This window comes from Schistocerca piceifrons, chromosome 2 (genome assembly GCF_021461385.2).
Source record: "Schistocerca piceifrons isolate TAMUIC-IGC-003096 chromosome 2, iqSchPice1.1, whole genome shotgun sequence".
NCBI lineage: Eukaryota > Metazoa > Arthropoda > Insecta > Orthoptera > Acrididae > Schistocerca > Schistocerca piceifrons.
The window spans coordinates 302,827,231-302,849,374 of record NC_060139.1 but is presented as its reverse complement, the minus strand read 5'-3'; the positions used below and the strand labels follow the sequence as shown (position 1 = coordinate 302,849,374).

Below are 22,144 nucleotides of genomic sequence, written 5' to 3'. Positions count from 1 at the left end.
ACTGTGTCTGTGATACAATATCCACAGTCAACGTCTATGTTCAGGAATTCTGGGAACTGGGGTGATGCAAAACTTTTCTTAATGTGTGTATTTACACACATGTAGTGTGAGTGCATATCTTGTGTACACTTGTCATCTAAATTTGCTGCCTATTACAATAACCCGGTAGTGATAGCGTCTTTATCTTCATCATCGTTACAGGAACGAAATCGTCATTATCTAGGAACACCTGTGCCCTCCAATCGTCACTAAAGCTTTTCGATATCGTTGGGACGTATGTCCCACGACATGTTGTCAGAGGATTCTTGGAAATATACTTCATGTTATTGCTACGTATCAGTGTCACTTTGGTGAAGGGAAGCCTGCTAATGCTTTGGAGAATTCTTATAATTGCAGTGGTTCTGCTGTCTTCAAGTTTCATTGTTAACCCTCTCCTCTGCTCCGTTCCATATCGTCGCCTTGAATTACATAGCGCCTGCAGGTAGGCAACTCAGTGAACAGCTTCGCAAAGTGGACTGCTGTCAGTCTCCCCGGACAATTCGTGGCTATGAATTGGTCGCGTATATTGACGTTTGCCGCGACACAAATGGTGCTCATATTGAGCACCATTAATGTGATGTAAGAACTTGGGGAGAAGCTCTGTGCACTGGCGTGTCTGTTTTATGTACGTCTTGTAGTTCTGGTGCAGTCGTCTTCTGAAGTCCTGGAGGTAACTATGGGTAACGTTGTATCTCCCACCTCTCCTCGCACTAGGAAATAAAACGGCGGGTATTTCTTTCTTATTCTTACTTTTGACTACGACATTAATGAAAATAACCATACATTAAGATCTTTCGCTACGAAAAAAATGGCTTTGAAATGATTAAGCAGTTTCCACTAACCTATCATTTCCTATGCTCGGCCACTTCACTCTATATTGCGCACAATCTCAAGAAATGAAATGAACATTCCCTTACTTATGAGTCATTGACACTCCAAAGACACCATAAACCTTATTTGAAGGTAAACAACAACACTTGTCACGTCTCAGGCACTCAAAACGTGAATCACTCTGAAAAGAATAAGTATGTGGCAGTGCTTTGCCCATCTGTTGACACTGAGTAAAGTGAGACAGTAGTTAACGAACGGGATGCCAGTTCGAGTGAATTAAAGTACAAAGCTCTTCCGACTGTTCAGGTTCAGGCTTCGCGTGGTTCCCTTGGTCTCCTAAGAAGAATATGGGACGATTGCTTTGAAGATTTGAAACGACACGGCCGGCTTCCATCCTCATTCTTGACGATTTGGGACTTGGACATAGACTCTAATGATTGCGTCATCAACGGATGATACACTCTGTTCTTCCTTTCAACAGTTAAAGAACTGTCTACTCCACATACGCAACTCATTCTAAATGTAAATGACGTACATTGTTTCACTCCAAAGCAGCAAGCTTGGTGCAGTGTTACCGAGATTCATCAACAGCAATATCTTAACTGATGACCTGTCGCAAAAATAATGACTCAGATGACTCTGAGCACTATGGGACTTAACATCTGAAGTCATCAGTCCCCTATAACTTAGAACTACTTAAACCTAACTAACCTAAGGACATCACACACATCCATGCCCGAGGTAGGATTCGAACCTGCGACCATAGCGGTAGCGCGGTTCCAGACTGAAGCACCTAGAACCGCTCGCCCACACCGGCCGGCCGTAAAAATAGTCTTCAGAGCGAGAATCACTACGTAAATGAACACTGCATAATAATTAAGCTCCGTAGACGAAAAATTCACTTCAGTGTAATTATATAGTATTATGTGCTTTGTTGTGAACAGGACACAGAAATATTTAGAATTGACGCAAATAAAACACAGTATGTAGGAAATATGGTGTGTATAGCAATGTCATTAATATTTTTGCAGTATTATTGAACTATTCAGTGCTTTTGACTGCTGCCCATGAAGCCGCCGTAGATCGCTCCAATGATCAGTCCCCAGAAATGGAAATAGCACTCGTCACCTCCTTTCGTCTGGGAAAAGGCTACCGCAGTTAGGATAAGTGAAAACATTTTAGAAATGAAATGGAATTAAATGGGCTGAAAAGCTTATTAATTCATTTCATTTTCATCCCTTATGGCAGTGTAAGGCACTGGTACCCAAAGACCCCACGACCGCTGTGGTGGCGCAGCGTCAGGTAGCATTATTCGGAAACAATAGGTTGAAACAGCAGTGACAATGGAAGTCTGAGTCAGGCCTGGAAGAGTGCTGAGATAAATGGAAGTGATCTGGGAACATATCTGTCTTGGAAAAAACAAAAGCACAGCACAAATGTAACCCCACCTTAGATCTGCGACAATAACCATTCCTTGCTAAGCGTGGGCCATACACGTCCGCCTGTGTAGCTGAGTGGTCAACGCGGCTGACTACCATGAGGGGGATGCGGGTTCGAGTCCCCCGGTACTGCCAGGACCTTTTCCTTAATGGGAGGACTGGTACGAGGTGCACTTAGCTTCATGAGGTCAACTCAGGAGCTACTCGAGCTGTTAGTACCGGTTCCAAGGTCAATAAACCCGACAACGACCTGGAGATCGGTGTGCTGGCCACATGCCTCTCCATACCGTAACCGACGACGCCGTAGGCAGACGATGAAACTCGAATGCGGAACTGTATATACAGGGTGTTAACGGGTCTAAGTGTTTCGACTGATGACCGAGGACGGAGTACTGAACAACACTGCATCAGTATTTATGTCATTCGCAGACTAATAATTATAGTTAATAAATTCGTTTGCTTTTTAGGTTCGTTCGTACCTACAAATATATGCGGCAAGAGTAACCCACTGCTGTATATCTTTCCCTGGGCAGCAGGTCAGGTGCTAAAGTGTGGACTTGGGGGCGCAAAATGTATAACCTGTACCAACAGACGTAGGCCACTTAGTGGTGCAGCTACGACCATGCAGAAAACATCAGGTTTTGAAGTTTGTAACGTGTTTCTTGAGCGGTTGTTTGATACCGCGGAAAAACAACGAACACAACGATGTGTGTACAAGGTAAGACACCAAATAAAACTATCTGCAAATGGCTCTGAGCACTATGGGACTTAACTGCTGAAGTCATCAGTCCCCTAGAGAACTACTTTAACCTAACTAATCTAAGGACATCACACACATCCATGCCCGAGGTAGGATTCGAACCTGCGACCGTAGCGGTCTCGCGGTTCCAAACTGTAACGCCTGGAACCGCTCGGCCACTCCGGCTGGCAAAACTATCTGCAGTCAGACCCGTTACACTATGTATATAGCCCATACATTTTTATGCAACCAAATCTTCACCGTTTGGAAGTGGATCAGTCACTGACGCGCAGCGATAAACGACTCAAAGAGCACAGCTCGTGCCTTCCTAGGATAGCTCCAGCGCACCAGTGAAAATTCTAGGAACTGTAACAAAGAACAGCTCTTTAAAGGTTCTGAAAAATCAAAGCTTATTAAATAAGACAAACTTTATGCACATTCTTCGCCTTAATTCTTCATGTGTACATACTTGCAGCCCTTTGCTGCTAGAGGGCTCCAAATTGTAGCTTTTAACATGACGGTGTATGCGTGAGAAGTAGAGTGCTGTAATCGAGATCCGAATACGAAGAGTTCGTCCACATAGGGAGCATCCCCTCCTTCAGCATGACAATACCAGGCCATACACGAGCGCTTCGATATCTGTAACAATCTGGTGCACTACGTTCACTGTCGCTGATCATTCCCCTTACAGTACCGACTTGGCCCAAACCGATTTTTATCTTTTTGCAGAACTTGAAGAACATCTTGGAGGATTTCGTTTTGACAGTGATAAACCGGTGCAATCAGAGGTGAGGTTGCGGCTCCGTCAACAAAGTCTGAAATTCTACTGTGACGGTATCAACAAAATGGTTTTCGTTGGGAGAAATGTATTCGTCGTCAGGGTGATTGTGTTGAAGAATATGTAGAGATGAAACATAAAGATATACACTGTTAATAAAGTTCGTTTTATTTGAAAACTTTTCACATAAAAATATCAGAGACATTACTTTTCAGCACCCCTCATAACTTCCTGAGATTCTTCACTTCGGATTTAACTTCTTTGTCAACTTCGCTGTCAGAATATGGATTCCATGTAAACTGATAGAGAGACTGTCGCATTCGTTGAGTGAGTAGACATATATTCAGGACCATTCTACTAAACATCATCGTTCGCCCATTCAGATGCAGACCTCTCTGTGATGCAAATCGTTTCAAGCGAATTCTCGAATTCTGAAACGATTCTTTCAGCAATATTATATTCGGTTTACTGCGTTATCCTTGTTCGACTGGACTAGTGTTAATTCTAAATGGCCTAGATGTCGATGTGATGTTCAGTTTTTTTAATGCCATATTGTAAACATCAACGTACAGCACGTAGTCCTTTTGGTCATCACACAGTGAACTGTGGTTTTCGACCCCAATAGGTGTGGGAATCCATGCCCCAAGGAAAGGGTTGGTTTCAGTGGCGCCCTTTATGCTATCCCGAAGGCTTTTCGTGTTGATTCTGAGCGACGGTGTGCCTGAAATGTTTTCCTCGCACAGCCGTACGAAGACCTCGCGATTTCAACGTTGGGCATCGCGGTTCTGACCTCCATGGGAGAGGTCTACATCTACATCTACATACATACTCCGCAATCCATCATACGGTGCGTGGCGGAGGGTACTTCGTACCACAAAGGCATCTTCCCTCTCTGTTCCACTCCCAAACAGAACGAGGCAAAAACGACTGCTTATATGCCTCTGTACGAGCCCTAATCTATCTTGTCTTATCTTTGTGGTCTTTTCACGAAATATAAGTTGGCGGCAGTAAAATTGGATTGCAGTCAGCCTCGAATGCTGGTTCTCTAAACTTCCTCAGTAGCGATTCACGAAAAGAACGTCTCCTTTCCTCCAGAGACTCCCATCCGAGTTCCTGAAGTATTTCCGTAAGACTTGCGTGATGATCAAACCTACCAGTAACAAATCTAGCAGCCCGCCTCTGAATTGCTTCTATGTCCTCCCTCAATCCGACCTGATAGGGATCCCAAACGCTCGAGCAGTACTCAAGAATAGGTCGTATTAGTGTTTTATAAGCAGTCTCCTTAACAGATGAACCACATCTTCCCAAAATTCTACCAATGAACCGAAGACGATTATCCGCCTTCCTCGCAACTGCCATTACATGCTTGTCCCACTTCATATCGCTCTGCAGTGTTACGCCCAAATATTTAATCGACGTGACTGTGTCAAGCGCTACACTACTAATGGAGTATTCAAACATTACGGGATTCTTTTTCCTATTCATCTGCATTAATTTACATTTATCTATATTTAGAGTTAGCTGCCATTCTTTACACCAATCACAAATCTTGTCCAAGTCATCTTGTATCCTCTTACAGTCACTCAACGGCCGGCCGAAGTGGCCGTGCGGTTAAAGGCGCTGCAGTCTGGAACCGCAAGACCGCTACGGTCGCAGGTTCGAATCCTGCCTCGGGCATGGATGTTTGTGATGTCCTTAGGTTAGTTAGGTTTAACTAGTTCTAAGTTCTAGGGGACTAATGACCGCAGCAGTTGAGTCCCATAGTGCTCAGAGCCATTTGAACCAGTCACTCAACGACGACAGCTTCCCGTAAACCACAGCATCATCAGCAAACAACCGCACATTGCTATCCATCCTATCCAAAAGATCATTAATGTAGAGGTGCCAAAGAAGGGGTGAAATATGGAAAAAAGCGGATGTGACGTCCTCTCCCATGGTGTGACACGTCCACGATGGAAGTGGGCAGAATTTTAGTGAAATTTTGTGCTAATGTGACATCATGAACCCACCAAACACCTCACACGAACTTCTGAGCTGTGGCCTTTTTTCGTATATGTCGGCACCTTGCTGCTTGAGCGTCGCCGTGTTCGGGCGTTACGTTGCAGAGCGCCCCGCTTTTGGACCATTACAGAGGAAGTTTGGAGCGTTCTTCGAGTCAAATTTCAAACGTCTACGTTGCAGTGGGAGGCAATTACGACGTTTCGAAAAAGTAATCATTTAATTGTGTTACGCTGTATAGAAATGATAGTAATCTATATTGTATGTAATACGAAGTACTCGATTATTCATAGTCCAGCGTGTGGAGGTTTTATTTAAAATTAGAAGATATTCTATGATAGATCTTGATTTGTAAAAATGAAAAGACAGAAGAAAAAGAGGTATATACAGGGCGAAAAGTATTTAAGCCGACAAACTCTGGGAGGTTGTAGGGGACATCGAAACTAATATTTTTCCCTAATGTCAAATTTTCCTATGAGGATTATTTAAACCGGTGGAGGCCGTATTACGCCTTTCAGTTGTTAGAGGCCGTATTAAGCTCTTCAGTTGTTAGAGGTCGTTTTACGCTCTTCAGTTGTAGGCAACTGCTGTCCACCACTACAGTAGTGCATTGTCTCTGTTTACTAATGCAGCGATACACCTGGAGTGAGTACACTTGGCATGGTTGGTGCGTACTACGTAGCGCACCACAACGGACGAGCTGCACAGCGGGTTTATCAACAACAATATCCTAATCGCCGTATCCCGCATCATACGACCTTTGCTGCTGTGTACCAACGTCTGCGTGAGACCGGCTCATTTAGCAGATTACCTGAACTGGGACGCCGTCGCACGGTAAGAACGCTGCAAGTTGAGGAAGCTGTCTTGCAGCATGTGGAGCGAGATCCTTCAATCAGCACTCGTGCAACTGCACGTAACATGGGAACTAATCAGACGAATGTAAGAACAGTCCTTCGAGAGCAATCGTTACGTCCATTTTACTTACAGCGTGTCCACAACCTGGAACCAGTTGATGATCCACCCAGAGCACAGTTTTCGCAGTGGTACTGTAACAGTGTGAAATGCCTCCTACATTTCCATCCTCTGTATTGTTTACCGATGAAGCAACGTTCGGGGGTGATGGAGTCTTCAACATGCACAATTCGCATGTTTGGAGTGAGGACAACCCATACGCCACAGTTACTAGCGCTCATCAAGTGCGGTTCTTCGTTAATGTGTGGGTCGGTGTTGTTGGGGACTGTTTAATTGGGCCGTATCTGCTACCTAGTTGTTGTCTCTTGGTCATAAAAAATGGGAAAGTGTTTGTTGGTTTAATTAATTTGCCACCAGAGAAATCTTCCTCCACAGGTTTAAATACTCCTCATAGGAAAAAATGACTTTAGGAAAAACATTTGTTTTGATGTCCCCTACAAGCTCCCAGAGTTTGTCGGTTTAAATATTTTTCACCCTGTATGTATACCGACAAAGAGGAGAAGCATAGCAACGGCATTTTCTTTTCGGTATTGACAAGCTACACTTGACAATGTCTGTAAATAAAGTGTTGTTGATTATTCTTTTTAATGTGTTAAATGTACAAGAGAAGAAAATGCTTTTGAAAGCCATGTGATCGCTGATTACAAAAATGTGTTTTCGAAAGACTACTGTATGTGCTGTCACGCATATTTGTGACGAGTTAAAACTTGACGGCGCGGTCTGTAGCCGCGCGGTCTAGGGCGTTTTGTCTGGTTCGCGCGGCTACCCCCCCCCCCCCCCCTCCTCGGGGGTTCGAGTCCTCCCTCGGTCATGGGTGTGTGTGTTGTTCTTAGCATAAGTTCGTTTAAGTTATATTAAGTAGTGGTTAAGCTTAAGGACCGATGACCTCAGCAGTTTGGTCCCATAAGACCTTACCACAAATTTCGTAAAAACTTTATAATAAAGCTTCTTACAAGGTGCTCTTTTCTGGAACGTCTTGATAGTAGCTTTTTTACGGTGTTCTTGTTTATTATTTATGACATGTGTTCTATATTGTGATCGCAAGTAACGCAAACGAGCATCCGGAATATCGGACCAACTATGTGACTGGACTGAAGAGTTAGCAGCAAACACAGCATACCATGCCATCCTGAACGGAGAGAAGGAGCTTCCGGGCTGCCCCAAGGAAATGTTATAGGAGCATTACTTTCGATAATATGTATAAATGGCCTAGCAGATAACGTCGGAAGTTTCATTTGTCTTTTCCCGAATGATGCTCTTGTATACCCGTCGCAAAGCTAGAAGAATAAAGCGAAATGCAGGAAGAGCTGCAACGGACCGGCGCTTGGTGCAGGTGGTGACAACTGATCCTCAGCGTAAACAAAAGTAGAGTATCGTGAATACATACGGAGAAAAACTTTATACTGTACGGTTATACGATTTCAGAAAAATCCACAGAAGCAGCTACTTCCACAAAATATCTAAGAGTACGCGTAAGGAGTGATTTGAAGTGGAACGGCCACATAAAATCAATCGTGGGTAATTCAGATGCCGGAATGACCTTCATTGGAAGAATCCTGAGTAAGTGTAACCTATCAACAAAGAAAGTAGCTTACAAATCTCTCATTACAGCAATACTTTAACATTGCACGTCGGCATGGGATCCGTACCAGACAAGTGACACAGGAAGTAGAGAAGATCCAATGAAGAACAGCACGTTTCGTTACAGGTTATTTAGTAACCGCGAAAGCACCACGGAGATGCTGAACCGATCCTAGTATCAGACGCGCATAAGAGAAGTGTTCTGCGTCAAGGTGTGGTTTATTGTAGACGTTTAGAGAGCGTACGTTCGTAGAAAGGTCAACCAGTATGTTGCTACCTCCTATGTACATCTCGCGAAAAGATCATGAAAGTTGAATCAGAGAAAATCGAGTTCATGCGGAGGCTTACTAGCAATCATTCTTCCCGTCAGCCAAACGCAGCTGGAACAGGAAAAGAGGGAAGTGGCCGTGGTGCAGAAAGTACCCTCCGCCACACACCCTAATGTGGCTTGCGGAGCATGAATGTAGGCGTAGATATAGAAACTAAGCTATTTATAGAAAAATAGTTAAGAATGAGATCTGGCTAGATGGAGATAAAGACAGTCTAATGCAATACACTGATCCACCTGATGATGAGGCAGTAGTCCATCGAAACAATTCGTGGTGCAGAAAGTACCCTCCGCCACACACCCTAATGTGGGTTGCGGAGCATGGATGTAGATGTAGATGTAGAAACTAAGCTATTTATAGAAAAATAGTTAAGAATGAGAACTGGCTAGATGGAGATAAAGACAGTCTAATACAATACACGATCCACCTGATGATGAGGCAGTAGTCCATCGAAACGCTTCGTGGAAGGAAACGAATAATTATTTTCATTTATACCGTAAGGAGTTGATGTACCCTAATCTATGTCCAAGACGGATGACAGAAGGAGAAGAAGAAGATGATGATGATCTTTAGAATTGTGTTAGCAAGGAATTCAAGAAAATGTGATAATCGTCAGTGATATGGAAGCGGTAAAGGAAGCGGACCGACAGTCCACGTGTTTGGTAGAACGCTCGTTCCACGCGTCACTACAGCCTCGGAGATAACTATCGCACGCTTCCTGGAAGCAGCGGAGGAAGGGGGCGGGGTGGCAGGAGAACTCCCAAACAGTCGGGGCAGTGGCCGCCGGACGACCGCACTTCCTCCGTCGCACAGACTTCTTTTTGCCCGGCTGTTCTGTTCCGCACCGAGCTGTGCTGTGGGAACGGCGCAGGTCCGCCCCCGTCCACTTATCGCGCCGGGTGGGCCTCCAATTAGGCACATCCTGCAGCCCGACAAATCCGCTGAGGAACGACGCCTGGACTCACTGGTCCGCCGCCTCCTATTGTGCGTCCTCTGTCTGCTGCGCGTCTCTTATGGTAATCAGGCGGGCCACGATTACGTCACTGATGGCGAGCGGCGCTACTGGATGGACTCGTTCCTCCGTCAATGAAGCTGTGTGACTAGTCCCGCCAGTGATCTCTCAGGATTTCTCGGCGTGGTCGACTAATGGTGTGCTTTCGGGTGTTCAGCAGAAATGTAGATTCCATTTACCTTGCAAGCTTTGTCAACGACGAATAAAATGTTCTCGAGCTTCCAGTGGTTGAAAGTGGTCAAAATGCAACGAGGTTCACCCAAGTAATCTTTGGCCATTATCAAACTGAATCACTGTTGGTACGCCCTTACATTCACTACTTGCCAGCTGGTGGCGACAGTGGTGCCTGATCTGTCTGTGTACTTTGGACCTGACCATTGGACGTCACAAGAGATGGTCCAGACAGTATAAAAGGAGGCGGGAGTATTATCAATAGAGAACCAGCAACAGCAGAATGAATCCGTCAGAAGAGTTCAGTGACTTAGAACCTGGACTTGTCACTGGATGTCACTTGATAAACAAATCCATCAGCGACATTTTGACCCTTCTAAAGTTGGCAAAAGTCGACTACTGGTGATGTGGAAACGCGAAGGAACGACCACAGCGACACCAAGACCAGGAAAATTTCGTCAGTTCCAAAGCGCTACCAACAGTCGAACTAACATAGTGACTGTGCTTAGGGAGTTAAAAAGAACGGTATACGATGGTTGAGCCATTCCTCATAAACCACACATTTCTGGAGTCTATGCTAAGTGTTATTTGAGACGTTGTAAAGAACGAAGCCACAGGGAAGCGGATCACTGGAAACGAGTGATCTGGAGTGCTGAATCACGCCATACCTTGTGGCAATGTGATGGAAGGGGTGGGTCTGGATTTGCCGAATTCCTGGAAAACTTTACCTGCTATAAAGCATAGTACAAACATTGACGTATAGAGGGGGTAGTGTTAGGGCATGGGGATCGTTTTCGTAGTTAATGTGTTGTCCCCTTACTTACGAAAACGCTGAATGCGTAAGGATATGAACGCCTTTTACGGTAGTGTTCAAATGGTTCAAATGACTCTAAGCACTATGGGACTTAACATCTGAGGTCATTAGTCCCCTAGACTTAGAACTACGTAAACCTAACTAACGTAAGGACATCACACACATCTATGCCGGAGGCAGGATTCGAACCTGCGACTGTAGCACCAGCGCGGTTCCGGACTGAAGCGCCTAGAACCGCTCGGCCACAACGGCTGGCTACGGTAGTGTATACTGCGTACTGTGAACGAACAGTTCAGAGTGGATTGTTTACATCAGCATGACAATGCACCCTGTCGTAAATCAGCATCTTTGGAGCAATGGTTTCCGGACAATAACGTTTCTGAAATGGACTAGCCGACCCAAGGTTGCGACCTTATCCTAATGGAACATCTTGGAGATGAGTCAGAAAATTCATTTGGCTCCAGATCCTGCTGCCTAAAATCACGACCGCCTCTGGTTTTGGCTTTTGAGGAAGAATGGGCTGCTGTTCCTCCGGAAAGATTCAGATACCTCATTGAGTGTATACCCACCAGAGTTCAAGCCGCCATAAATGCGAAAGGTGGACTCATCTCACTAATTCGTGTGCGGGTATTTTTGGTTATGTATTGTTAATGGACGTACGTTGGATTTAAGTTTGATGCGGCCTCTTGAGCCTCGCCACCGCTAGCTTCCACATTCCCCAAATTGTAGACCGCAGTCTCTTATTTAGGACATGGTCTGATCTTTATTTCAATGGTTTCTTTAGTCCCACTATCACGAGAGCCATTAGTGCGACCCACGAGGAGCGTTTACAAAATACCATCGAGTGGGACCAGTCTTCCATCGGACAAACTAGTGAGTACCGTAGAACAATGTAAGAATCAGCATGAGAGGTTTTATGAACCACGCTATCCAAAAAAAGCTGCTTTAGCTGAGGCTTCCCTGGGAACGATCACAGAATCAAATATGACAACACCTCTGTCGCAGCTCTCTTATAATGAGTCTTTCATTTGACGTACCAGTCTGTTCACATCCTGTATGAATCATAGTTTAAAGAAACCACAGAAAAAAATTCTCATCTATTATTCAGTCTCTGTTGCACAGTTTTAATTTCGTGACATGTTTCGATCACTCTGGTTCATCATCAGATGTAAGTAGTTGCATCAGTACTCCGATATGAGGTTCTGTCGCTACTACTTGGATCTGAGGATGAGCCAGAGTGACCATACTCTAATATGAAGTGCTGAACAGATAAGATAGGATACTGACGCAACCACTTAGATCTGAAAGGTGATCCAGAGTGATCGAAACACGTCATGAAATTAAAAATGTGCAACTAAGAGAGAAAAATATATTGCTTTAAATACCAACACAGCTGCTTTGACGAATACGTCGGCTAAAGCGAACCACAGAAAACGTAACTCAGAATTCCTTAGCCAGCCGGTGTGGCCGAGCGGTTCTAGGCGCTTCAGTCTGGAACCGCGCGACCTCTACGATCGTAGGTTCGAATCAGATGGTTCTAATGGCTCTGAGCACTATGGGACTTAACATCTGAGGTTATCAGTCCCCTAGAACTTAGAACTACCTAAACCTAACTAACCTAAGGACATCATACACATCCATGCCCATTCGAAACTGCGACCGTAGCGGTCGCGCGGCTCCAGACTGTAGCGCCTAGAACCGCTCGCCATGTTTAAGTAGTTCTAAGTTCTAGGGGACTGATGACCTCAGATGTTTAGTCCCATAGTGCTTAGACCCATTTTTCAGAATTCCTTTTCGGGAGCGTGAAGCCCACTGCGACAGTAAGCGATTGCAACGCCTTACTGCGGCACCCCGTCCGGCATCGGTGTTACGTGTGAGAGTGGAACGCCGGTCGTCCATTTTTGTGCTCGCATGTCCGCGCTTTTGAGGAACCCGGCCTCGAGTGCTTTGCTGGAGGGCACCGCGCCGCAGAGTTAACGACCAGCGAGGCACGAAGTCGCTGGCCGGCTGGCTGTGTCTGGGAACCGCAGTGACGGCGGAAGCCGATAGCATCTCGCGGCGCGGTCTCAGGTGCTGCCAGATGCGGGGAACCGATACTGAGATAGGGCACCGGGAGGCGGCGCTCCGATCCCGCCAACAACAGCCGTAAAACACTGGACTCGCCACCAGAGCCGGGGCATCGCCGGTAACCGGAGCACCGTCCGCCATACACAAAAAGAGGACCGTCAATTTATCTGCGCTCGAATCTTACGTCGGCCGGCATTCGGCCTGTCCACCCGAGCGGACATCGTTTTGCTCCAAGCTCGCCTAATAAAAGTCGAGGCGGCAACTTTATTGCAAGCTCATCCGGACCTTTTACCCTTTCATTGCCAGCTATAATCAAATCTTACCGCACTAACTTGTATTTATGACGCAATTAGCGCTGGCGTCACGCGATCCTATTACCTTGAATCCTGAGAATTATTATTGTCGGTCGTCACTTCTCTGACCCTTTGCAATTACATAACTTTTCTTTATATTCGTAGTGAGGCGGTGTGTGACTCTGTGTTTAGTGTCAAGCCCACAAATGCGAAGCTTCGAGAAAGTATGAAACATTAGGGTTGAACGTCCTTTCGACGACGACGGAGCACTAACTCAGACTGAGGAACGATGGAAGAGGAAATCGGCCGTGTCCTTTTCAAAGGAATTGTAAGCGTCGCGTCGGAATTATTCGCCTGGGATGAAGCAGCTTGTTACAAAAACTACAACCTAGCCAGAGGTCCTCGCACGCTACCTGCAGGATGCGGCGAAAGAGTAACTGTCTTTCTGTAGTTCTTTCGATGGCTGCTTCTTCTTCGTTTCACTGCCGGAATTTATACGGAAACGGAAGGTGCACTCGTATCACAGTTTTGGTGAATATTGCCTATATTCTGATATCACTCACACAGATTTGTTCGATACTGTTCACAGTCTGGAATATCCTTTAATTTGCAGCGAAATAATATATCATAACTGACCATAGCCAGAATTCTTGTGGCAAGCCAATAATGTAATCAGGTACCCGTTGACGTTCGGCAAACACAGTACTGTCAAATAAACTTTAATGTCATCACGTAATATACAGCCGCAAGCCGCTTTTTGTCGCCTATATGTGAGGGCTAATCTCATGAATTACTGTATGATATTTGATACGGTTTCCACTAATAGACTGATTCATGAGGACATTTTGTCTACATAATTCATTATCTCTAAAGCCAGACGCGTCACCAGGCCGTACATATTTAGCGCTAGGGCGGGTTGCTAGTGGCGAATAAATGGATAAATTAACTTCACAGGCTTCCTATATCTTTCTGACAGTTTTAATTCCAAAGTCGTTTATCACTCTTCGCGATTCACGTACGAGCTAACTCCGCAAGCCTACTTTTGGTGTGTGGCGTGCTGCCCATACCCCTTTCTAATCGTAGGAAAGCTATTAAAGTAATCCATAATTACATGAATGCATGGTGTCAATTCTTTCGGACACGTCCGACTTAATTACAACTGACTTTATTCCTATAAAATTTATCAACTTTGGTAGCTTATTCATAAGTGTTGAATCTTAAGCTGTACCACATATCTCTCACACATTAATATTTATAGTATAATAATATTCTTTTTTATGGGTAGATCACGTAACTAATGAGGAGGTACTGAATAGAATAGGTTATAAGATGAATTTTTCGCACAACTTGACTAGAAGAAGCGACCGTTTGGTAGGATACATTCTGAGGCATCAAGAGACCACCAATTTAGTATTGGAGGGAAGCCTGGAGGGTAAAAATCGTAGAGGGAGACCAAGAGATGGATACATTCAGCAGGTTCAGAAGGATGTAGGTTAGGCTTGCACAGGCCAGATTAGCATGGAGAGCTGCATCAAACCAGTCTCTGGACTGAAGACCACAACAACAACATTCTCTTTCTATGAGTCATAATTACTTTCCTTGGTAGTCGTTTTGGATGACCTCGACAGAAAGAGGAAAACGAGAGATGGGCATCTAAGAGTTACTTTTCTTCTGCAGTGTGTGGCCAGTATGTGAGTCAAGTGACTCATCGCTTTCACACTGTGGGCGTGAGACTGGAGACAGTTAAGTCACCTTAGACATACAGGCAGCAAAGTGTTTGCCTCTTACTCCATGCTACCATCTATCAATTTTCAAAATTCGTCCTGGACGTATCCTAAATGATGGTGCATTCTTGTTAGTCGTTAGGCAACGTCGCATTCCTCTTCAGACTTCTTCGGCAGTCGACGTTTCACCCCCCCCTGGCTGAGATTTTCTTCAAGATTCCTGAATGCCTCAACGCTGTAGAAAGACAGTGTCGCACTCCTTATAAAACGCTTTTCTCCCTGCACATTTCAGACAAGCGGAGTTGTCAGGTAAAATCATCGGGCTGTCATTTGTGAGCTGTCGACAATGGGTAAATACTGGAAGCAGGTATTGAAAGATAGAGGAATCCAATATATTATTGTTGTTGTGCCGCCTCGGTGGTTTCCTGGTAGTTGTTGAGCTCGCTGTAGTTGGGTGTTCACGTGTAGATCTGGAAGACAGCAGCTGTTATCCCTACTGAAAGTGCATTCATTCTTCGATATTTCAGCTAGATCTCGGACGTTCCTTCTGTAATGATTATTTTCTCTGACTAACACTCGCATATTCTTATAAATTCATAAGCTGGTCACATTAGTCTGAGTGCTTCGCCACCGTTGCTTTTATATTTTGTCTTAAACGTATGTGGCGTGCGCGTCCTTTAACGATTTCTTTTTTGTCATTCAGTTTCACCTAAATGTACTGTGCCACAACCACACGCCACTTCATAAATTCTAGCAGTGTGGGGGAGGTCGGGCACGTCCATTACTGGTGGGAGGAAGTCTTTTATCTTGTCTTGACCGAAAAAATTGTCCTTATGCCAGCATTCCGAAGAATTCTGCCTGGACGGCCGTGGTGATCGTTCCTCCCTATGTAGGTCGGTGTCAACAAAATATTTTCGCATTCGGAGGAGAAAGTTGGTGATTCAAATTTCGTGAGAAGATTCCGTCGCAACGAAAAATGCCTTTATTTTAATGATTTCTAGCGCAAATCCTGTATTATTTCTGTGACACTCTCCCCCAAATTTCACGATAATACAAAACGTGCTGCCTTTCTTTGAACTTTTTCGATGTACTCCGTCAGTCCTATCTGGTAAGGATCCCGCAGCAGTATTCTAAAAAGAGGACGGACAAGCGTAGTGTAGGCAGTCTCCTTAGTGGATCTGTTACATTTTCTAAGTGTCCTGCCAATAAATCGCAGTCTTCGGTTAGCCTTCCCCACAACATTGTCCATGTGTTCGTTCCTATTTAAGTTGTTCGTAACTGTAATACCTAGGTATTTAGTTGAATTTACGCTTTTAGATTAGACTGATTTATCGTGTAACGGAAGTTTAACAAGTCCCTTTTAGCACTCATGAGGATGACCTCACTTTTCGTTATTTATGGTCAATTGCCAATTTTCGCATCATTCAGATATCTTTTCTAAATCATTTTGCAGTTTGTTCTGATCTTCTGATGACTTAATTGGTCGAAAAGCGAGAGCGTCATCTGCAAACAACCGAAGACGGCTGCTCGGATTGTCTCCCAAATCGTTTATATAGATAAGGAACAGCAAAGGCCCTATAGCACTACCTTGGGGAACATCAGAAATCACTTCTGTTTTACTCGATGACTTTCCGTCAATGACTACGAACTATGACCTCTCTGACAGGAAATCACAAATCGAGTCACATAACTGAGACGATATTCCATAAGCACGCAATTTCACTACTAGCCGTTTGTGTGGTACAGTGTCAAAAGCCTTCCGGATATCCAGAAATACGAAATCTATCTGAAATCCCTAGTCAATAGCACTCAACACTTCATATGAATAAAGAGCTAGTTGTGTTTCACAGGAACGATGTTTTCCAAACCAATGTTGACTGTGTGTCAATAGATCGTTTTCTTCGAGGTAATTCACAATTGTTGTGCTTGAATACGACAACAATAGATTCGATCAGTGCATCATTGTTATCAGACTTACACTGCTGGCCAATGCTCCTCTTCTAACATTACTGGACTGAACGTTATGGATACGCTGTCCCAGTCATTCTCAGGCGTACCCACGACGACAGAAGATTTGACTAGTGGCTATGTTGTTAGACAGCGCTTGGCAAACCTCCACTTGTAACAGCACCTACATCTACATACTTACTCTGCAATTCACGTTTAAGAGCTTGGCAGAGGGTTCATCGAACCACAATCATACTATCTCTCTACCATTCCACTCCCGAACAGCGCGCGGGAAAAACGAACACCTAAACCTTTCTGTTCGAGCTCTGATTTCTCTTATTTTATTTTGATGATCATTCCTACCTATGTAGGTTGGGCTCAACAAAATATTTTCGCATTCGGAAGAGAAAGTTGGTGACTAAAATTTCGTAAATAGATCTGGCTGCGACGAAAAACGTCTTTGCTTTAATGACTTCCATCCCAACTCGCGTATCATATCTGCCACACTCTCTCCCCTATTATGCGATAATACAAAACGAGCTGCCCTTTTTTGCACCCTTTCGATGTCCTCCGCCAATCCCACCTGGTAAGGATCCCACACCGCGCAGCAATATTCTAACAGAGGACGAACGAGTGTAGTGTAAGCTGTCTCTTTAGTGGACTTGTCGCATCTTCTAAGTGTCCTGTCAATGAAACGCAACCTTTGGCTCGCTTTCCCCACAATATTATCTATGTGGTCTTTCCAACTGAAGTTGTTCGTAATTTTAACACCCATGCACTTAGCTGAATTGACAGCCTTGAGAATTGTACTATTTATCGAGTAATCGAATTCCAACGGATTTCTTTTGGAACTCATGTGGATCACCTCACACTTTTCGTTATTTAGCGTCAACTGCCACCTGCCACACCATACAGCAATCTTTTCTAAATCGCTTTGCAACTGATACTGGTCTTCGGATGACCTTACTAGACGGTAAACTACAGCATCATCTGCGAACAACCTAAGAGAACTGCTCAGATTGCCACCCAGGTCATTTATATAGATCAGGAACAGCAGAGGTCCCAGGACGCTTCCCTGGGGAACACCTGATATCACTTCAGTTTTACTCGATGATTTGCCGTCTATTACTACGAACTGCGACCTTCCGAACAGGAAATCACGAATCCAGTCGCACAGCTGAGACGATACCCCATAGGCCCGCAGCTTGATTAGAAGTCGCTTGTGAGGAACGGTGTCAAAAGCTTTCCGGAAATCTAGAAATACGGAATTAACTTGAGATCCCCTGTCGATAGCGGCCATTACTTCGTGCGAATAAAGAGCTAGCTGCGTTGCACAAGAACGATGTTTTCTGAAACCATGCTGATTACATATCCATAGATCGTTCCCTTCGAGGTCATTCATAATGTTTGAATACAGTATATGCTCCAAAACCCTACTGCAAACCGACGTCAGTGATATAGGTCTGTAGTTCGATGAATTACTCCTACTACCCTTCTTAAACACTGGTGCGACCTGCGCAATTTTCCAATCTTACTGTACGTGATTGTTGCTGTGTCCTGACCTTGTACTGACACTGCGGACTGCTGACCTCTGGCCGTGATGTTTGCAGGAGCAGCTTCGGCCGCCGGTGTACAACCCGGAGGACTACGCGGCGGCGCTGCGCAAGTGGGGGCGCCGCGGCACGGGGGGCGCAGCGTCCGCCATGCCTGGCGTCGCGGCGCTGGCGGCGGACGGGGGTTCCCCGCGCGACCACCACCGCCGGCACGGCCACGGCCACGCGACCTCGCAGCACCAGCAGCCGCCGCAGCAGCAGCCAGAGATGAGCCTGCGCCAGTTCAGCAGCGCCTCGGAGCTGCTGGCCAAGCTCAGGGCCGACCTCCGGCTCGCTTACCCTAGGTGAGACGTTCGGGCTGACCATTAATGTTCATACAGTTCGGAATTAATACGCTCTTGAAAAATGGAGATCTCTATTGTCATGCGTAATTCTTGCAAGCGGCACCAATGGAAGTCAGTAAAGCAGTGCTGTGAACAATGTAGGGACCCCATGTGAGACCTTAACTTTTCCCGGCGAATTGAATGTTCAAATAACTTAGGGGTTTGCTGCTGAGTAACATCGTCGAATACCGCCAATATTTCGACAGGAGCACACCGTGCCATTCTCAAGGCACAAATGCAAGGATGAAGAAATGTGCAAGGAAATTTAATACCTCGGTTCACAGAGGAGAAACAAGGAAGATTGCGCACACAGAACAAGTGTCAACACGAACAAAGATAACCAACATGAGAAATAACGACAGTTACTATTAATCAACAGGTGAGGTAGCACTAATTCTGACCCTCTGTTTTTGATGGCCGGATTCCAAGCAGCATTTAAACAAAATCCACCATCTCTGTTAATAAGGTTGCTTGATAGTTTGATTTCAACAGCTTCCTTAATAACACTAACCAATGGCTGGACGTGCAAGCCAGAATCTCCGTGTTGTTGTACTCCATAGGATGACCGGTGTCAAGGCAATGTTCTGCAATAGCGGATTTGCTCCGCTGTTGTAAGTGTGTGTGACGCTTATGTTCAATACACCGGTCTTCCACAGTCCTGATTGTCTGACCAGTATATGACATGCCACAACTGCAAGGAATACGATAGACCCCAGCCTTACGTAAACCAAGATCATCTTTTACGGACGTCAACAGGGCCATAATCTTAGAAGGTGGTCGAAAAACACATTTCACATCAAATTTCCGCAAAATACGGCAAATACTGTTGGAAATGCTTCCTGCGTAAGGCAAAAAGGCCGTAGACTTAGGTGCCATTTCGTTGCTATCGTCACTCACCCGTTGCACAGAAGACTGATAGCGCAACGCACGTTTGCTCTGCCTCTCATTATAACCATTCTGACGAAAGGTGACTTCGAGATGTGATAGCTCAGCTGCCAAACTTTCAGAGTTTGAGATAAAGTGGGCCCTATGAACCAAGGTACGAAGTACTCCTTCATGTTGAGCTGGATGGTGACAACTATCAGATCGCAGATACAAGTCAGTGCGAGTAGGCTTCCTATAAACAGAATGTCCCAACGTACTATCAGTCATCCAACACATCGAGGAAGGGAAGGCATCCATTCTTTTCCATCTCCATAGTGAACTGAATATTCGGGTGGATTGACTTCAGGTGTTCCAAAAACCGGTTTAAATTCTCACTAGCATGAGCCCAAACAACAACAGTATCGTCTACAGATCTGAAAAAAACACGCAGGTTTCAATGTCGCTGAGACGCGTGTTTTTGGCCGTATTTTGCGGAAATATGATGTGAAATGTGTTTTTCGACCACCTTCTAAGATTAAGGCCTTGTTGGCGTCCGTAAAACATGATCTTGGTTTACGTAAGGCTGGGGTCTATCGTATTCCTTGCAGTTGTGGCATCTCATATATTGGTCAGTTCGCCCCCGGTAGCTGAGTGGTCAGCGCCACAGACTGTCAATCCTTAGGGGCCCGGGTTCGATTCCGGCTGGGTCGGAGATTTTCTCCGCTCAGGGACTGGGTGTTGTGTTATCCTAATCACCATTTCATCCCCATCGACGCGCAAGTCGCCGAAGTGGCGTCAAATCGAAAGACTTGCACCAGTCGAACGGTCTACCCGATGGGAGACCCTAGCCACACGACATTTACATTTATATATTGGTCAAACAATCAGGGCTGTGGAAGACAGGTGTATTGAACAGAAGCGTCACACACACTTACAACAGCGGAGCAAATCCGCTATTGCAGAACAGTGCCTTGACACCGGTCATCCTATGGAATACAACAACACGGAGATTCTGGCTTGCACGTCCAGCTATTGGGTAGTGTTATTAAGGAAGCTGTTGAAATCAAACTATCAAGCAACCTTATTAACAGAGATGGTGGATTTTGTTTAAATGCTGCTTGGAATCCGGCTCTGTCCCTCATCAAAAACAGAGGGACAGAATTAGTGCTACCTCACCTGTTGATTAATAGTAACTGTCGATATTTCTCATGTTGGTTATCTTTTTTCGTGTTGACACTTGTTCTGTGCGCGGTATCTTCCATGTTTCACCTCTGTGAACCGATGTATTAAATTTCCTTGCTCATTTCTTCCTCCTTGCATTTGTGCCTTGAGAATGGCAGGGTGTGCTCCTGTCGAAATATCGGCGGTGTTCGACGATGTTACTCGGCAGCAAACCCGTAAGTTATTTGAGGGACCGCATACTTAACATGGATAGCACCAAAAACAATTGAACAGTTTATTACAATGTCCATTATTACTTTTAGACTCTTCAGGTGGATATACACCGACGGGAAAAAAATCGTAACACTAAAAATAATTAATGTAGAGTAATGAAATTTACGAATACATTTGTCCGGGGAACATATTTAAGTGATTAACATTGCAGGATACCACGCTACTGTAGGCACGAGCTAAGCCGTTGCAAATGCGAAATGCTGGTACATTAGTAACTGGTGTAACCACCAGAATGTTCGGTGCAAGCATACACACGTGTATGCATTGTGTTGCACAGGTGCCTGTTGCACTTGATCAGCCAATAAAGGGACGGTTAATGTTGGTTGTGGATGATGCTGGAGTTGTCGTCCGATGATATCCATATGTGCTCGATTGAAGACAGATCTGGTGATCGAGCAGGCTAAGGCAACACGTCGACACTCTCTAGAGCATGTTGGGTTGTAGCAGAGGCATGTCGGCGAGAGTTATCCTGTTGAAAACACCCCCTAGAAAGCTGTTCATGAATGGCAGCACAATCTCGTTGCGTGGGATAACCACGAAAGGGCTTGAGACCACGGAAGTCACAAATGGCAGTGGTTTGGGGTCACTGAAATTCGTCGTACATGGCGTCTTGCTCGGAGCTGTCCTTGAAGCAACTGGTCCGTAACAGTTAGTTGTGTCAGTGTTGTGACAACTGCTGCTCATATTGCTGCTGCAGATGCAGTACGGTGCGACAGAACCATACGCCGAACACGATGGTCCTCCCTCTCGGTACTGTCACGTGATCGTCCGGAGCCGTGTCTTCTTGGGGAGGTACATTCTCGTGACCACCGCTTCCAGCAGCCATGTACAGTGGCTACATTGTTGGCACGTTTTTGTGCAGTATCGCATGTGGCGCATCCAGCTTCTCGTGGCCCTGTCCCACGACCTCGTTCAAACTCAGTGATGTGTTGACAAACGCCTCCTTGTCACCTTAAAGGTATTCTTTACTGACGTCAACTCATCACCTCCAATCTCATACGTAACTAACACTCACTACTTTCACAGCGTGTATTTAAAGCTAACCTAACCTGACTTGCTTGCTCGTATTGGCACTACCAGCACCACTCTTATGCGACTGACGCGATATTTGAATAGAATATCTTTCACATGTAGAAACACACCTACCAAATTTCG

The 22,144-nt window shown here is 45.2% G+C and overlaps 1 protein-coding gene across 1 annotated transcript in view; it reads left to right on the top strand.

Annotated features, from left to right (window-relative positions):
* The window catches only part of LOC124775340, a 531,162-nt gene that overhangs the window by 359,481 nt on the left and 149,537 nt on the right, over positions 1 to 22,144 (top strand). Inside the window, exon 3 of the mRNA XM_047250172.1 lies at positions 18,345 to 18,631. Coding sequence (XP_047106128.1) covers positions 18,345 to 18,631 — 287 coding nt within the window. The remainder of the gene's footprint in view (positions 1 to 18,344; positions 18,632 to 22,144) is intronic.